Source organism: Brachypodium distachyon, chromosome 2 (assembly GCF_000005505.3).
Source record: "Brachypodium distachyon strain Bd21 chromosome 2, Brachypodium_distachyon_v3.0, whole genome shotgun sequence".
NCBI classification, from domain to species: domain Eukaryota; kingdom Viridiplantae; phylum Streptophyta; class Magnoliopsida; order Poales; family Poaceae; genus Brachypodium; species Brachypodium distachyon.
The window spans coordinates 26,535,624-26,548,586 of record NC_016132.3 but is presented as its reverse complement, the minus strand read 5'-3'; the positions used below and the strand labels follow the sequence as shown (position 1 = coordinate 26,548,586).

At 47.5% G+C, this 12,963-nt stretch overlaps 2 protein-coding genes across 2 annotated transcripts; both read left to right on the top strand.

Moving 5' to 3' along the window:
* The first annotated feature begins 302 nt into the window (after positions 1 to 302).
* Positions 303 to 1,171, top strand: LOC104582695 (NRR repressor homolog 1). The gene has a single exon (XM_010233189.3). The coding sequence runs from the start codon at positions 454 to 456 to the stop codon at positions 889 to 891; it is 438 nt and encodes a 145-aa protein (XP_010231491.1). The 5' UTR covers positions 303 to 453; the 3' UTR covers positions 892 to 1,171.
* A 7,453-nt stretch (positions 1,172 to 8,624) lies between these two features.
* LOC106866115 (NRR repressor homolog 1) lies at positions 8,625 to 9,534 on the top strand. Its single transcript, XM_014898845.2, has one exon. It carries the CDS (start codon positions 8,752 to 8,754, stop codon positions 9,271 to 9,273), a length of 522 nt encoding a protein of 173 aa, XP_014754331.1. The 5' UTR covers positions 8,625 to 8,751; the 3' UTR covers positions 9,274 to 9,534.
* The last annotated feature ends 3,429 nt before the right edge of the window (positions 9,535 to 12,963 follow it).

Here is a 12,963-nt window from a genome sequence, read left to right as displayed (position 1 = left end):
CCCATGTCAACTCTAAATAGTTTGCTATACACTTTCGAGCAATTAATCCCCAGTTTATCTTGACTGACAGAGATCATTCATTTTGGAGCATAATTTTTCTATTGAAGGAAATAGTACTAGAACGACTCCATGTAATTATTGAGTCTTGTTCACGGGATTCAGCCCAAACCTAAAGTCACGAGACACGGGCAGTACTAGTGCGCTGGCTTGCAGGTTGCAGCAGGTGCAGGTCAAATTCCAGCATTCGTCACCGGCACTCACGCCGTGCCGTGCGGTGCCGGCCTATTTAAGCCCAGCATTTTCCGTAGCCTCCTCGATCCATCCATCAATTCTCTGATGGTCTCTCTCTTCTTTCTTACACAAACACAACACCTACTGTCAAGGAGACCACCACAATTATAGCTCCTGTAGCTCTTGCAAGCTTTCAACGACCCGGATCCCGGAGGCGAGGCGATGGATGCCACGGGAGAGCACGAGAAGCTGCAGAAAGCTCCGCTGCCTAGCGCCGGAGGGGCGTCAAGCCCCCGCGCGCCATTGCCGGATGCTGTGGCCAGCGGCGAGGACGAGCAGGTGGAGAGGTTCTACGCGCTGCTGGCCAACATCCGGGCCCTGAGGGACGTGTGCGGCTTCGGCGGGGACGGAGGCGGCGGGTCGTCGAGGAAGCGGGCGAGGGCCGCGGAGCCGCCGTGGAGGCCGGCGTTCAGGATGGAGGACTTCCGGGAGCCGGACGAGGACGACGGGGTGTCCGCCAAGAAGGAACGGAGGGACGGCGTGGAGCGGCAGCGGCCCGAGAGCGACGCCGCGGAGGAGGACGGCGAGGTCGTCCAGGGGAAAGATCGGGTCCCCGCGTCGCAGAATGCGCGTGTGCTCGCTGCTGACCAGCCAGCCTAGCTAGTTGTTCGAATCCAACGCGCTTGAGGTGGACGTGGACAATGTTCATCCGTTTAACTCTAGTTGTCATGTAACTTTTCTGTTCTTTTTGAAAGTTGACACGCATCGAACTGATAAGAACGTGTGGGGTTAATAGCAGGGATAAACATGAACTTATCATGAAAGGGGAATACTCATCAGTCACGAAACTTGTTACTCCAGATGGTTGTACACATTTGAGGCCGTGACTGAAAAACCATTTCCCCATGAAATCCTCAATCTAGAATAAAATATCATGAAATCCTCATAATTCAGACTTTTATTAGAAAACACAACTCTTGGTTTTTTATCACATAAACACAACTTTTGCGTTAATCAGTCATGAAAACCCAACTTTGGCACTCAAGAGCAGCTTTCTAGCACTCAAATAAACCCTTTTTTTTGGCTGAACAGTCTAAGGGCATGTTTGGTTTGAGGCCTGAACACTATGCCTTGAGAAAAAGTTGAGTCCAAGTGAAACTTAAGATGTTGATCTTTCTTACCTCCTCAGGCAAGATTGGGCTAGAGGTGTTTGGTTGGTGACCTGACCTGGTAAGGTGTTTAGCAGTAAAGTAGTATATGATTGCTCATTGCTTGTTGTTTTCATAGTACTACAAAGAAACACCACGTGGCTGCAACTAAAGTCAGGCAAATGTTGTGCCTCACCAATGGGCTCAAAATCGGAGGACTCACGGGTGCCTGGCAGGCTAATCACACCAAGAAGATGGTCAGCCCAGGCTAGTGTTCTTTCTCAGGCACCAAGCAAACAATCTTCGGTGCAGTCCTAGGGACTCATCCGGCCAGGCACGATGCTCTCAGGACACCATCCAAACACCCCTAAATCTGGGTTGAACCACCGATTCGATTCCGATACAATAGAGCACTATGCTGCACTTGTGTAGTTAGGGAGTGGCCAGGGAGGTCCATCAGTATACTTATATTATAGGATTTAAAAAAAATATAAGCCACTAGCTTTGCAATGTTTAGGTCCTCTTTGGTTGGGCTTAAAAGTACCTTTTGAGTTTTGGCTTATAAACCACAAAAACAACTATTTAGGTGCTTTTACCTTTGGTCTTTTGCTTATACCATCAACAATATCAAGTAAAAAATCAAAAGCCAAAGCCAAAAGCATTAAATAGGTGCTTTTGTGGCTTATAAGACAAAACTCAAAAGGCACTTTTAAGCCCAACCAAATAGATCGGTATATTGATGATTCCTCGATCTTCTTGTATATTTTGTTTCCATGTATGAATTGTATGTTCGTTGATCTTGATTGTACTTTTTAGACCTGATTACTTGAGCACAAACATTTTGTTTCTCGGTTTCCAACCATTAGCGTGCGGAGAGCTTAGCGAGATAGGACGAGACAGCCAATGGCGTGCAGAAACGTTAGGTGGAGGCAGACAAAAATGGTCGACGTATTTTAGCATGTTATATTTGTTATATTATGTTTTGTCAATTAGAACACCCTTTTACTCAAAATCATGACTACGCCACATGGGTATGTTGAAAAGTTAGAGTAATTTTGAAGAAAAAAAGAACCCTGGTTTTTGAGCCGTTCAACCATTCACTTGATGGCGTGTCCGGAGTATTTGGTAAATGGACCATCACGTCTGACTGACAAAAAGACATAGCTTCGGTCCGTGACCGGACTGAATATATTATTATAATAAAATTTGAGCTCTGAAATAAAAAAAAATTAGAGTAAAAGAGGCCTTGCCCCCGTTTCATTAAGGAAACCGAAGTGTTGTGACATAGTGGTTCCAAACAAACGCAAACAACAAAAGAACTTGAGAAGTAACCAGCTCTGAAATAAATAAAGATAGGTGTGTACCAAATTGTGACCGTCGGTAAATTGAATAACAAACTTCCAAGTTTTGAGCTACCGTACTCCACATGTTATTTTTTTTTCTAGACGAAACGTGTTACTCATGTGTTGGCACCTCAATTGGTGCAGAATTCGCGCTCACAACGTTTTGGGGAATATGTAGGTACTAGCTACAATGTGATTATTTCACATCACGGTATGGTATCATGCCATAGTAGCATCAATCGACAAGGGGAAAAGATCTTCCCCGAGCGCTGTTGACGACCGAAGAAGGTGGCGACCCGTGCCTGCGTGTGGGCGGTGGGCCTCAAGAGACCCTGAAGTGGCCGATGCAGCACGCATGCATGTTACCCCGTACCCACCCCCGCAAGTAGCAGCTGTACCCTCCTACAAAATTGACCCAACAACTGCACTTGCGCGGCGGCAGTCGTCACAGGCACTTGCGGTGCTGACATCACACAGGAAATCGTCAGCATGTGACCGGGCTGGTTTGATTCGCTGCTGATGGAGGAGTAGCGTATTTGAGTCGCTTCGCCCTCTGCTTTGGGTCCATGACCCGATTAAGACAGACATGGAGCCATCTGGTGTCGTTTGCGCCTGCGTCATCGGGCTGACGGCATTATTGCCACCCATGAGTTCTTTGCCTCCGATCCCCCGCTATGCCCACCAGGCCACCACCGACGCCGACCCGTGCCGGTAGGTTTGGACCAACTAACCAGGGGCAGTACAGGAGTACTTGTTCCGTAAAGCCTGGGATTAAAGAAGGCCAAAAAAGGACCTCGATCACTCGATGCAGAGTCTATATTTTTAAAACACGGCGTGGACGATGACGTGTGAATCGTGACGTCGTTGCCATTAGCCTTTCCGCTTTCAAAATTATACGAGTACTGTACTACTGATACAGAACGGTGTTGAAGCTAGTGCTGGCAGGAGACACGCCCTGCATATTTTTGGAAGACTGAGCGCGGGTCACGCCCTGAACGTATTAGTAATGACTTATACCCTGACCACTTCTTAATTGCTACCTATTCCTCTCAGCAACCACAAAAGTTATAACTTGTGCTGCGTACAAAATTTGCACTATATTATTTTTCTGGAATACTAAAAATTACACTATATGGCTACCATGCGTTTAGCTGTTTTCTTTTAAACTACCATGCGTTTAGTTGTTAGTAACAAGCAAGTTACCGTACTTGCAAATGATAATTAGGCAACTAAGAGGCTATGAAAGTAGCTCAATTTGCTATTCACACCATCTTTTTTGATGTGTGAATCTAATTTAGATTTGAGCCTTTATGCCGCGGTGCATGTATATTATTGGTGTTTTGTCAAATCCCTAGAGAACTTTTTTTATGACCATTTAATAACCTAGTTGCATTGGTAGCACGGTACTACTATCTAAAATAGCGGCAGCACTAGTCTCTCTGGTTTCTTGTGTGTTCTTTTACTGCCTCGTCGATTAGTAACGAGATTGCTGATGCTTTACGTATCTACCGTACTACATGCAATGAATCAGAATGGTCTGCACCATTGACCAAAGGATCTAGCGAAGTCAAAGTGCAAGGTCCATCGTGCGGGGTATTAATTGCTAGCACGTTTATATCACGAGTAAATGCTTCAAGATCATCAATGTTGGGTTCGTCCTTATCTAAACTACTACCTCCGTGCCGAAATAAATGATGTGGAGTTACAAATGCATGCCACTTATTTCACGATGGAGGGAGTACAATTTTTATAATTTTGTTACACATAGCTACCATACCATGGGGATAACGTTGCATGGAAACAAAATGAATAGTTCCAAAGCTCTATTGGTAGCCCACTTATCGAGCTGATGGCCTACAAGGCACCCTAACAAGTATGGGTCTCACCTATGTCAATCTTGATGAGGTGTAGCCTCTTTCATTGACATACTACAATCAGTGGCGGTGTCAGGATTTGAACTCTGTGATGTCAATCTATATGACCTAATAGTTGTGTGGTCAATTTGATAGCTGATTTGTTGAGCGCTAAGATATGCATTGCTAGAGGTATTAAATTTGTCAAATACTTCTTGTGTAGTCAAGTGACTACATAGAGTAAAGGTGGTTTCGCCACTGCCCACAACCCTTTCACCCACCCAACTGTCTTCATTCGTCCGGACGCTTGCACTACCACGCCAGCAACGATTCTTTGTACAATGTTCAATTCTCCATCCCTCTCTAAGTCTAGGGACATTGCGTTTTCTTCTTCATGTCTGCTCCAGCGAAGTGTCTACGAGAACTTTGTTAGAGCAGACCATGGCTAACTAAGCCGCACGGCCTTCAGTCACTCTAGAGAAGTGTCCATGGTCTGCCCCACTACCTTTGATGATGTAAGTTTTCATCATCGTCATAGTTCACCACGAGCATCACCAGGATGAAGAAGGTGAACCCTTTGCAACAAGGAAATAATTAACTTCCTGGCAAATGTAAAATCATCTAGCAACTAGTTAAAACTAAAATCACCACTTTGGTTTTGGGAAAAATCATATGAAGACTTCGATAGGAAGGGAAAGTGGTTTTCAGATTAAGAAAACCACAACATATTTTGTGCTTCCTGAATATTTTGCTTCACTGAAGGTTTTTAGCTCAATCTATCTTTTGTGGCCAATCATACATGATTTAATATAGGTAACAACAGCAGTGTGTTATGAACACATATGAGGATACGGGGATGGCGACATATTTCCAAATGGAGAACTTAACCGTCAAAACACACAACACTGTATAAAAATTTGCTCAGGTGCCTGATGAACCATTTGAATTTTACATAATTTTCATTGAAGCAAAATAAATTTGTTAAAACATGAATATAAATTATCTTTATGAAAAAATACTTTCTACCTTGTGTTCAGACTAAAACTCCAATTATTGTGGTTACTTGATATTTACCCTTGGCTGAGGCCAGTTCACCATGGTTTTAGTGGAGAAAACTATTGCTAGGTTTTTCATACTAAAACTACAATTGGTGTGGTTACTTGATATTTACGATGGTTTTGGTGGAGAAAAACTATATCTAGGGTTTTTTGGCCAAATAAAGATGGATCAATGGGTCCAACCAGTCAGTTTTACTGTCAAAAGACTCAAATCTCATGATTTGGGTTCTTTGCTCTTAGAAATTGATAATTGTTGGTATATGATACTCCCTCCGTTCCAAAATATAACGTGCCCGTGCATTTGGTGGTCTAACTTTGACCATCCGTTTCACCTACAAAATGTGAATTTCATGTTATAAAAATTATACTAATAGATTCATTTCCTAAAGAAGTTTCCAGTGGTATAACTTTTATTGGTCTAATTGATGGTTAAAGCAAAACCTCGAAATGTGTGCATGTGTTATCTATAAACTCTATAAAGTTGTAGCCCACTAAGTACAGTTAATTTAGCAAGCCGCACATGCAGCCACGTCATTAATGGGCCAAAAAAAATATCAAGTTCTCCTGCTTCGTATATTCATTCGCAGCTGCTTGCTCTTCGCCCACCGGCACCGTGGTCAGCCTCCCTCCTCTGTCCCGCTCTCCTCTAAAGATGAGGTCCGAAACTGCCACTGCTCTGAGTTCCTAGCCTATGGACGCCGCCGTCGCTCGATCTCTGGCCACCGGCGCGGCCGCCCTCCACTGGACGGTGGAATGGAGTCACCGCTTCGTTCGAAGCCGCCCCGAGGTCCCTCCGGCCGCCCCCCTGCTCCCTCCTGCCCTGAGATAACGCCACCAGACAGATTCACCGTGGGGACACCTAGGTCACATGCCGGACTCCGCGCCTGCCGGAGCTCCGGCGAGTCCTGCGGGCAATCGAGCGCTCACGAACAGAGCGTGCCCTGAAGACGAACATCCTGCCCACGAAGACGAACGAGATCGATCGTTTTTCTGGGCCACATCGCCTCTCCCCTTCTTATTTTCCTTGGCCCATTATCCACCGTCTGGATCATGGCCTGGTCCTCTCCCATAGTCAGGAACTCTCGCCTCAGCCTGAAACATGGGCGATCGGTCTGAGGCCGATCAATCTGCCTGGTCACTGTGCGAATGCAGGAGCATATAGACCGAGAGTTTGTGGAACCCAAGCCGCCGCCAGGAGAAAAGATGACGGTGTCGTCTTCGTCGGTTCCCTCGTCTCCGGTAGCCTTTTAGGCATCAGGAGGTGAGGGGAACCACGGATCAACATCTGGCCATCGTCTTAGTATTTTTTTTATACGGTTTTGTGTATCCTTGGCAACGACGTCCTGATGGTGGAGGCGACGACATTCGGAATTTTGGTCTTCCGGCTCCATCCCAGTTCTGGAGTGGCTATCATGGTCTACTCCATGGAGTTTGTGGATCTCACGGCTCGTAATTTCGTGATTTTGATCTTCTTCCTCGTCAGTTCGGCGATGATTCAATGGTTTGACAACCTGTCTTGCTAGGGTTGTGTCCCCCGCCACCGCACGTTTCAACGATCTTAAATTCTCACCCGCTGGGGTGGGCGCTCATGCGGCTCGGTAAAACCTATAAGGTTAGTTCAGGTTATGCAGGTTTGGTCTTCTACTGTTTCGTCACCAGAGATTTGGAGAAACATCAAGATGCAAAAGACGCAGACAGAGAAGTTGGCTTCAAAGCTTTTTGATGTAACTTCGGTTTATCCGAAATCTTTGTTGTCGTTTTATTTTTTTTCGATCTGATGTACTTTCGTTGAATAAATAAAGCCAGATCGTTGTTCTAAAAAAAATAAAAAATCTGCTCGCTCCTCCCCTGCGAGGGAATTCTTCAGTTCTCTTTCTCTCCCTCTCCCACGACTCCAATCCGCAAATTAAAAAAGCCCCGGTTACCCTAATTCTACTTCAGAGAACAAATTAAGATTGTTGTGGATTTTTGGTTGTCAACATTAGAACTCATATTTCCAAATCCTGGTGTTGTATTTTGTAAATCATCATCTACTGATCCTTACTTTGCTGACCCTTCTCCGACTCAGTTGTTGGAGCATCTTGATGTAGGATGGAGTGAAGCTATTGGTATATACACCATCTAAAATGCCAAGTTAAGTGAAAAATCCGTCAGCATTGAAAACAGGTTATAACATGTTGTTGTTCTTTTCACTTTTTTCGGTGGACCATATCTGAAGTTTCCACGGCAACGCGCGGAAAATCACCTAGTATTATGAAACGGAGGGAGTATATTTTTAAGAGTCCTGGTTATATGATACCAAACCTTCTATTGTGGCGATTTTATGATGCTTACTGAAAAAAATTGGATGCTTCTTATCAGATCGAAAGGAATTTAATTTTTCCAATATAAAAGATCAATATATGATGGATACACAAATTCTTATCCCCACCTTTGCAACAGAAAGGCATGATAAATTGAGGATATGAAATATATTGTTTAGAACTTCTCTTACAACCTGTTTGGCTCCCATCATTTGGGTCTAAAATCTTGAAATTCATTTTGGATCCTAGGAACTAACTTGTTTGACTGACATGAAAATGGGAAGATGAATTAACTATGAAGTTTCATCGAATCACATCTATACGTAACCTCAGTCCGTGTCTAAAAGTCCTCATTTCTCTGAATTTATCTCTCTTCTCTCGCTTTACAAATCCATCTGAGAAACAAACATGACTTTAAAATCTAAATTTCAAATTCAACCAAATGAAATCCTGTAAAAAAATTGGATTCATGATGATCAAATGATATCAAATTTGGATTTCATTTTATTTCTGCCGAATAAAATGAAAAGAGGGTGACCAACGAGCCGTTAGATCGATTCGAATGGTGATGGGGTTCTTTTCACCTTTCCCTTCGTTACTAGCGGTACTACTTTGTTATCGGTCATCCACGAGGCCACACGACTCCTATAAATTGTTTCCCCATGCCTCGTCGTTCTCCGCGGCATCAATCAGCTAGCCCATAGGCGTCTCTCTCATCTGTCCTCCTCCCTTGCTTTCTCGTCGATCAAAAATCAAAGCGACATTACTATCGCGATCGCAAATTGAACTAGCTGAGGCCTGCGGCTTATATTGACATGGAAGCCGCGACGAGGGCAACTAAGGCTGTGGATGGAGGCACCAAATCAACAGAAGCGGCCACTCCTCCGTACTCGTCCTCCCGCACCGGGGGACCGGAAGCGGTGCCAGGGCAGGCGGAGTCCTCGACAGGGAACGCTGCGGCTGAGGCTGATCCGGCGCCCGCGACGGCAGCGGCAACGAGGTCGAAGAGTGCTGCTGCGGAGAGCGGCGTCGAGGACGAGCAAGTGGAGAAGTTCTACGCGCTGCTGGCCAACGTCCGAGCCATGAAGGGCTTGCACACGGGAGGTAGCACTAGCAGCGACGCCGGCGAGGAGGTCTGCGGCGCAAGCGGCGGAAGGAAGCGGGAGCGCTGGGCGGAGCCGCCGTGGAGGCCGGCGTTCAGGATGGAGGACTTCGAGGAGGCGCCTGCAGAAGGCAGCGCGTCAAGGAAGCAGAGGAGGGACGGCGCCAGCGCCAGCCCTCGGCGATCGGGGAAGGAGACGACGACGGACGAAGCGGCCGGCGGACGAGCCGGGTGACCACCACGTGGCAAGCAAAGGCTTGAGTTGTCGGTCGTGATCAGAGAGGAAAGTTTGACTTAATGTTGCCGATGCGCATGAAACACATGCGCGTGTTTTTTCTTTCTTCCAGAAGCTTTGCTTCACCTGTCGGTGGAATTTTGTTTTTATACGTATCGTAAAGTTGCAATCTTGTGTTCCATGTCGGTTGTAACCATGGCATAAACGCTCCGTGCTGGCCGGCCATGGACAGAAGAGGACTATTCAAATGTTTTGAGAATCCCAGAACTGCGTACTACCCCCTCCTTCCATGATTTTGAGTCAGAAATTGGTTTTGGGGTAGACAATAGCCTGCAGGTGGTCTTGTATTTATACAGGTACAACGATTACAAGATAGATTAAAAGTTGTTAGCATTTCAACAAAATACAATTACCTAATAGCCAGATAAGCTACAGAACCGGCATTGCCGGATATGCTACGGTGGAGATATTTTTGGGGTTAGTTTTACATTCCCTCTCAATCTTAACCGGAGGCTCCGAGGTTAAGATTGTGCTTCATCTTCTAGATCATGAGTTTGGTAGCGGGTTTCGTGAAGGCATCGGCCACTTGATCAGTGGATGAAACATAGCGAATCTCCAAACACCCAAGCGCCACCTTTTCCCGCACAAAATGAAAATCTACCTCAATGTGCTTTGTGCGGGCACGAAACACCGGATTGGCAGTCAAATAGGTGGCGCCGAGATTGTCACACCAGAGAACTGGAGGACGCGGTTGTGGAATGAGCAGCTCGTGAAGTAGAGATTGCATCCAAGTAACTTCGGCAGCACCATTAGCTAGAACTTTATATTCTGCCTTCATGCTGGACCGAGAAACTGTTGGCTGTTTGCGCGCACTCCACGAGATTAGATTAGGACCGAAAAATACAGCGAAGCCTCCAGTGGAACGCCGGTCATCTGCGCAGCCGGCCCAGTCGGCATCGGTGAACACACTGAGAAGTGTGGAGGGAGACCGCCGAATGTGGATGCCGGTAGCAACTGTGCCTTTGACGTAGCAAAGAATTCGCTTGACAGCATCCCAATGTGCCTCAGTCAGTGCAGCAAGGTACTGACAAACCTTGTTAACAGCAAAAGAAATGTCAGGACGTGTCATGGTCAGATACTGCAGGCCACCGACCATACTCCGATAGCGGAAACCATCTTCATCTTTGAGAGGAGAGCCAATATCACGGGCAAGTGGTTCCTGTACAGCCATAGGAGTAGAGACATGCCGGGAGTTCTCCATGTGAGCACGATGAAGAAGATCCAAGGCATACTTCTGCTGGCACAAGTGCATTCCCCCTGAAGTAGAAGTAGCCTCAACCCCAAGAAAATACCGAAGAGACCCAAGGTCTTTGATGGGAAAAGACACTTGTAGTTGTTTCAGGAGACGATCGACGGCTTGAGGACAGGAACTAGCGATGACAATGTCATCGACATACACGAGCATGTAAGTCGTCACGCCGGCTCGAGCAAGGACGAACAAGGACGTGTCAGCCTTGGAAGGAGTGAACCCGAGCTGATGCAGCTTGTCGCTGAGCCAAGCATACCAGGCGCGGGGCGATTGCTTCAGACCATAGAGCGACTTGTGAAGCCGACAGACATGACCAGGCGATCGCGAGTCTTCAAAGCATGGGGGCTGCTGCATGTAGACCTCCTCAGAGAGGATGCCATGAAGAAACGCGTTGTTGACGTCGATCTGACGAAGATGCCACTGCTTGGAGACGGCCACGGAGAGGACAAGACGCACCGTGGCCGGCTTGACCACGGGACTGAAGGTGTCGAGATAGTCGAGGCCGGGTCGTTGCGTGAAGCCGCGAGCAACGAGGCGAGCCTTGTATTTGTCGATGGAGCCGTCGGGCTTCTCCTTCACTTTGAACACCCATTTGCAGCTGACCACATGCTGACCGGGGGGCCGAGGCACCAAACTCCACGTGCCATTGGCCTGGAGGGCAGAGAACTTGGCCTCCATCGCAGCTCGCCATGCAGGCTCGGAGAGAGCAAGGCGATGGGATGTTGGCACGGCGAAGAATGCTCGGCGATTGGGGTCATACCGGATTGTCCCATCCGTGATCAGACGAGGCGTGCGAACATTGTTGCGAAGCCGGGTGACCACCGTGAAACGTGCCAGGAGCTGGAGGAGGCACGGCCAGAGGCGACGGAGGGCTTGGGTCGTCGGGCAGTGTGGCTGCCGCGACAGACGTCGGGGAAGAAGGCACCGTCGCGGCCGGATTTGCTGTCGCGACAGACGTCGGGGCAGAGGTCGCTGCCGCGGCAGCCGTTGCAGCCGGATTTGCTGTCGCGACAAACGTCGGGGCAGAGGTCGCTGTCGCGGCAGCCGTTGCAGCCGGATTTGCTGTCGCGACAGGCGAAGAGCTGCTCCTGTCCAGGGAACCTGGCGAGCTCGGAGCGTCCAAGCCAGGTGCAGGTCGTGTGGGCGAGGGAGTTCCTGCAGGGTTAGCGTCGACATGATAAAATCGCATAGAATCAAGGTGTATGGCCGGCTCGAAAGTTGGAAAATCTGAGGGATCCGAAGGAGAAGAACTAGGATTAGACGATGCAAAAGGGAAGACGTGTTCATAAAAAATGACATGGCGAGAGATGTAGATGCGGCGGTGGATTGATCTAAGCATTTGTAGCCTTTGTGCATGCCACTGTAACCCAAGAAGATGCACTGCCGGGATCGGAACTCCAGTTTGCGGGTGTTGTAGGGGCGAAGGTATGGCCGAACGTGCGAAGGAAAGAGTAGTCCGGAGGAGTGTGGAGCAGTCGTGAGATGGGGCTGTCATTGCTGAGAACCTTGGTGGGCATGCGGTTGATGAGGTAGCAGGCGGTGAGGAAAGCTTCATCCCAGAACCGCAGGGGCATGGAAGAATGAGCAAGGAGAGCAAGTCCCGTCTTGACAATGTGTCGATGCTTGCGCTCGGTGACGCCGTTCTGTGCTGACGTGTGTGGACATGAAACAGGATGAGCGATGCCCAGCTTCTCGAAGTGCTGATGAAGTCGATGATATTCGCCACCCCAATCAGATTGGAAGGCATGAATTTTAGACTCGAGAGTACGTTGTGCATGGGCTTGAAAATTATGGAAAGCAGCTTCAACATAAGATTTACGCTTAAGCAAATAAAGCCAGGTGAAATGACTAAAATCATCGACAAAGGTAACATAGTATTTGAAACCTCCAACAGAAATACGAGCAGGCCCCCACACGTCGGAGTGCACAAGCTCAAGAGGAGATGTCGACACACAGGTAGAATCTGGAAACTGAAGTTTATGACTCTTAGCCTGCTGGCAGGCATCACACACAGATGAATCTAAAGAACACGAAATTTTATTTGATCGAAGAATGGAGTCAGCGACTCCGGACGACGGGTGACCAAGCCGTTGATGCCATTGGCGAGCGGTGACACTCGAGAGACCTTGGTGACTAGATGATGAAGAGCAACAGAAAAATGGAATTGGGTAGAGCCCGCCCTTGCTTCTACCGAGAAGTAGAACCTTCCTCGTGACCTTGTCCTTTACACAGAAAAAAGTAGCATGGAATTTAGCAAAAACTGGGTTGTCGGAAACAAGTTTGTGAATAGAGAGAAGGTTCTTGTGTATATGAGGAACATGTAAGACATTGCGAAGGTGTAAGGAAGGTGAGCCGGGCACAACAAAATGACCAATATGCGA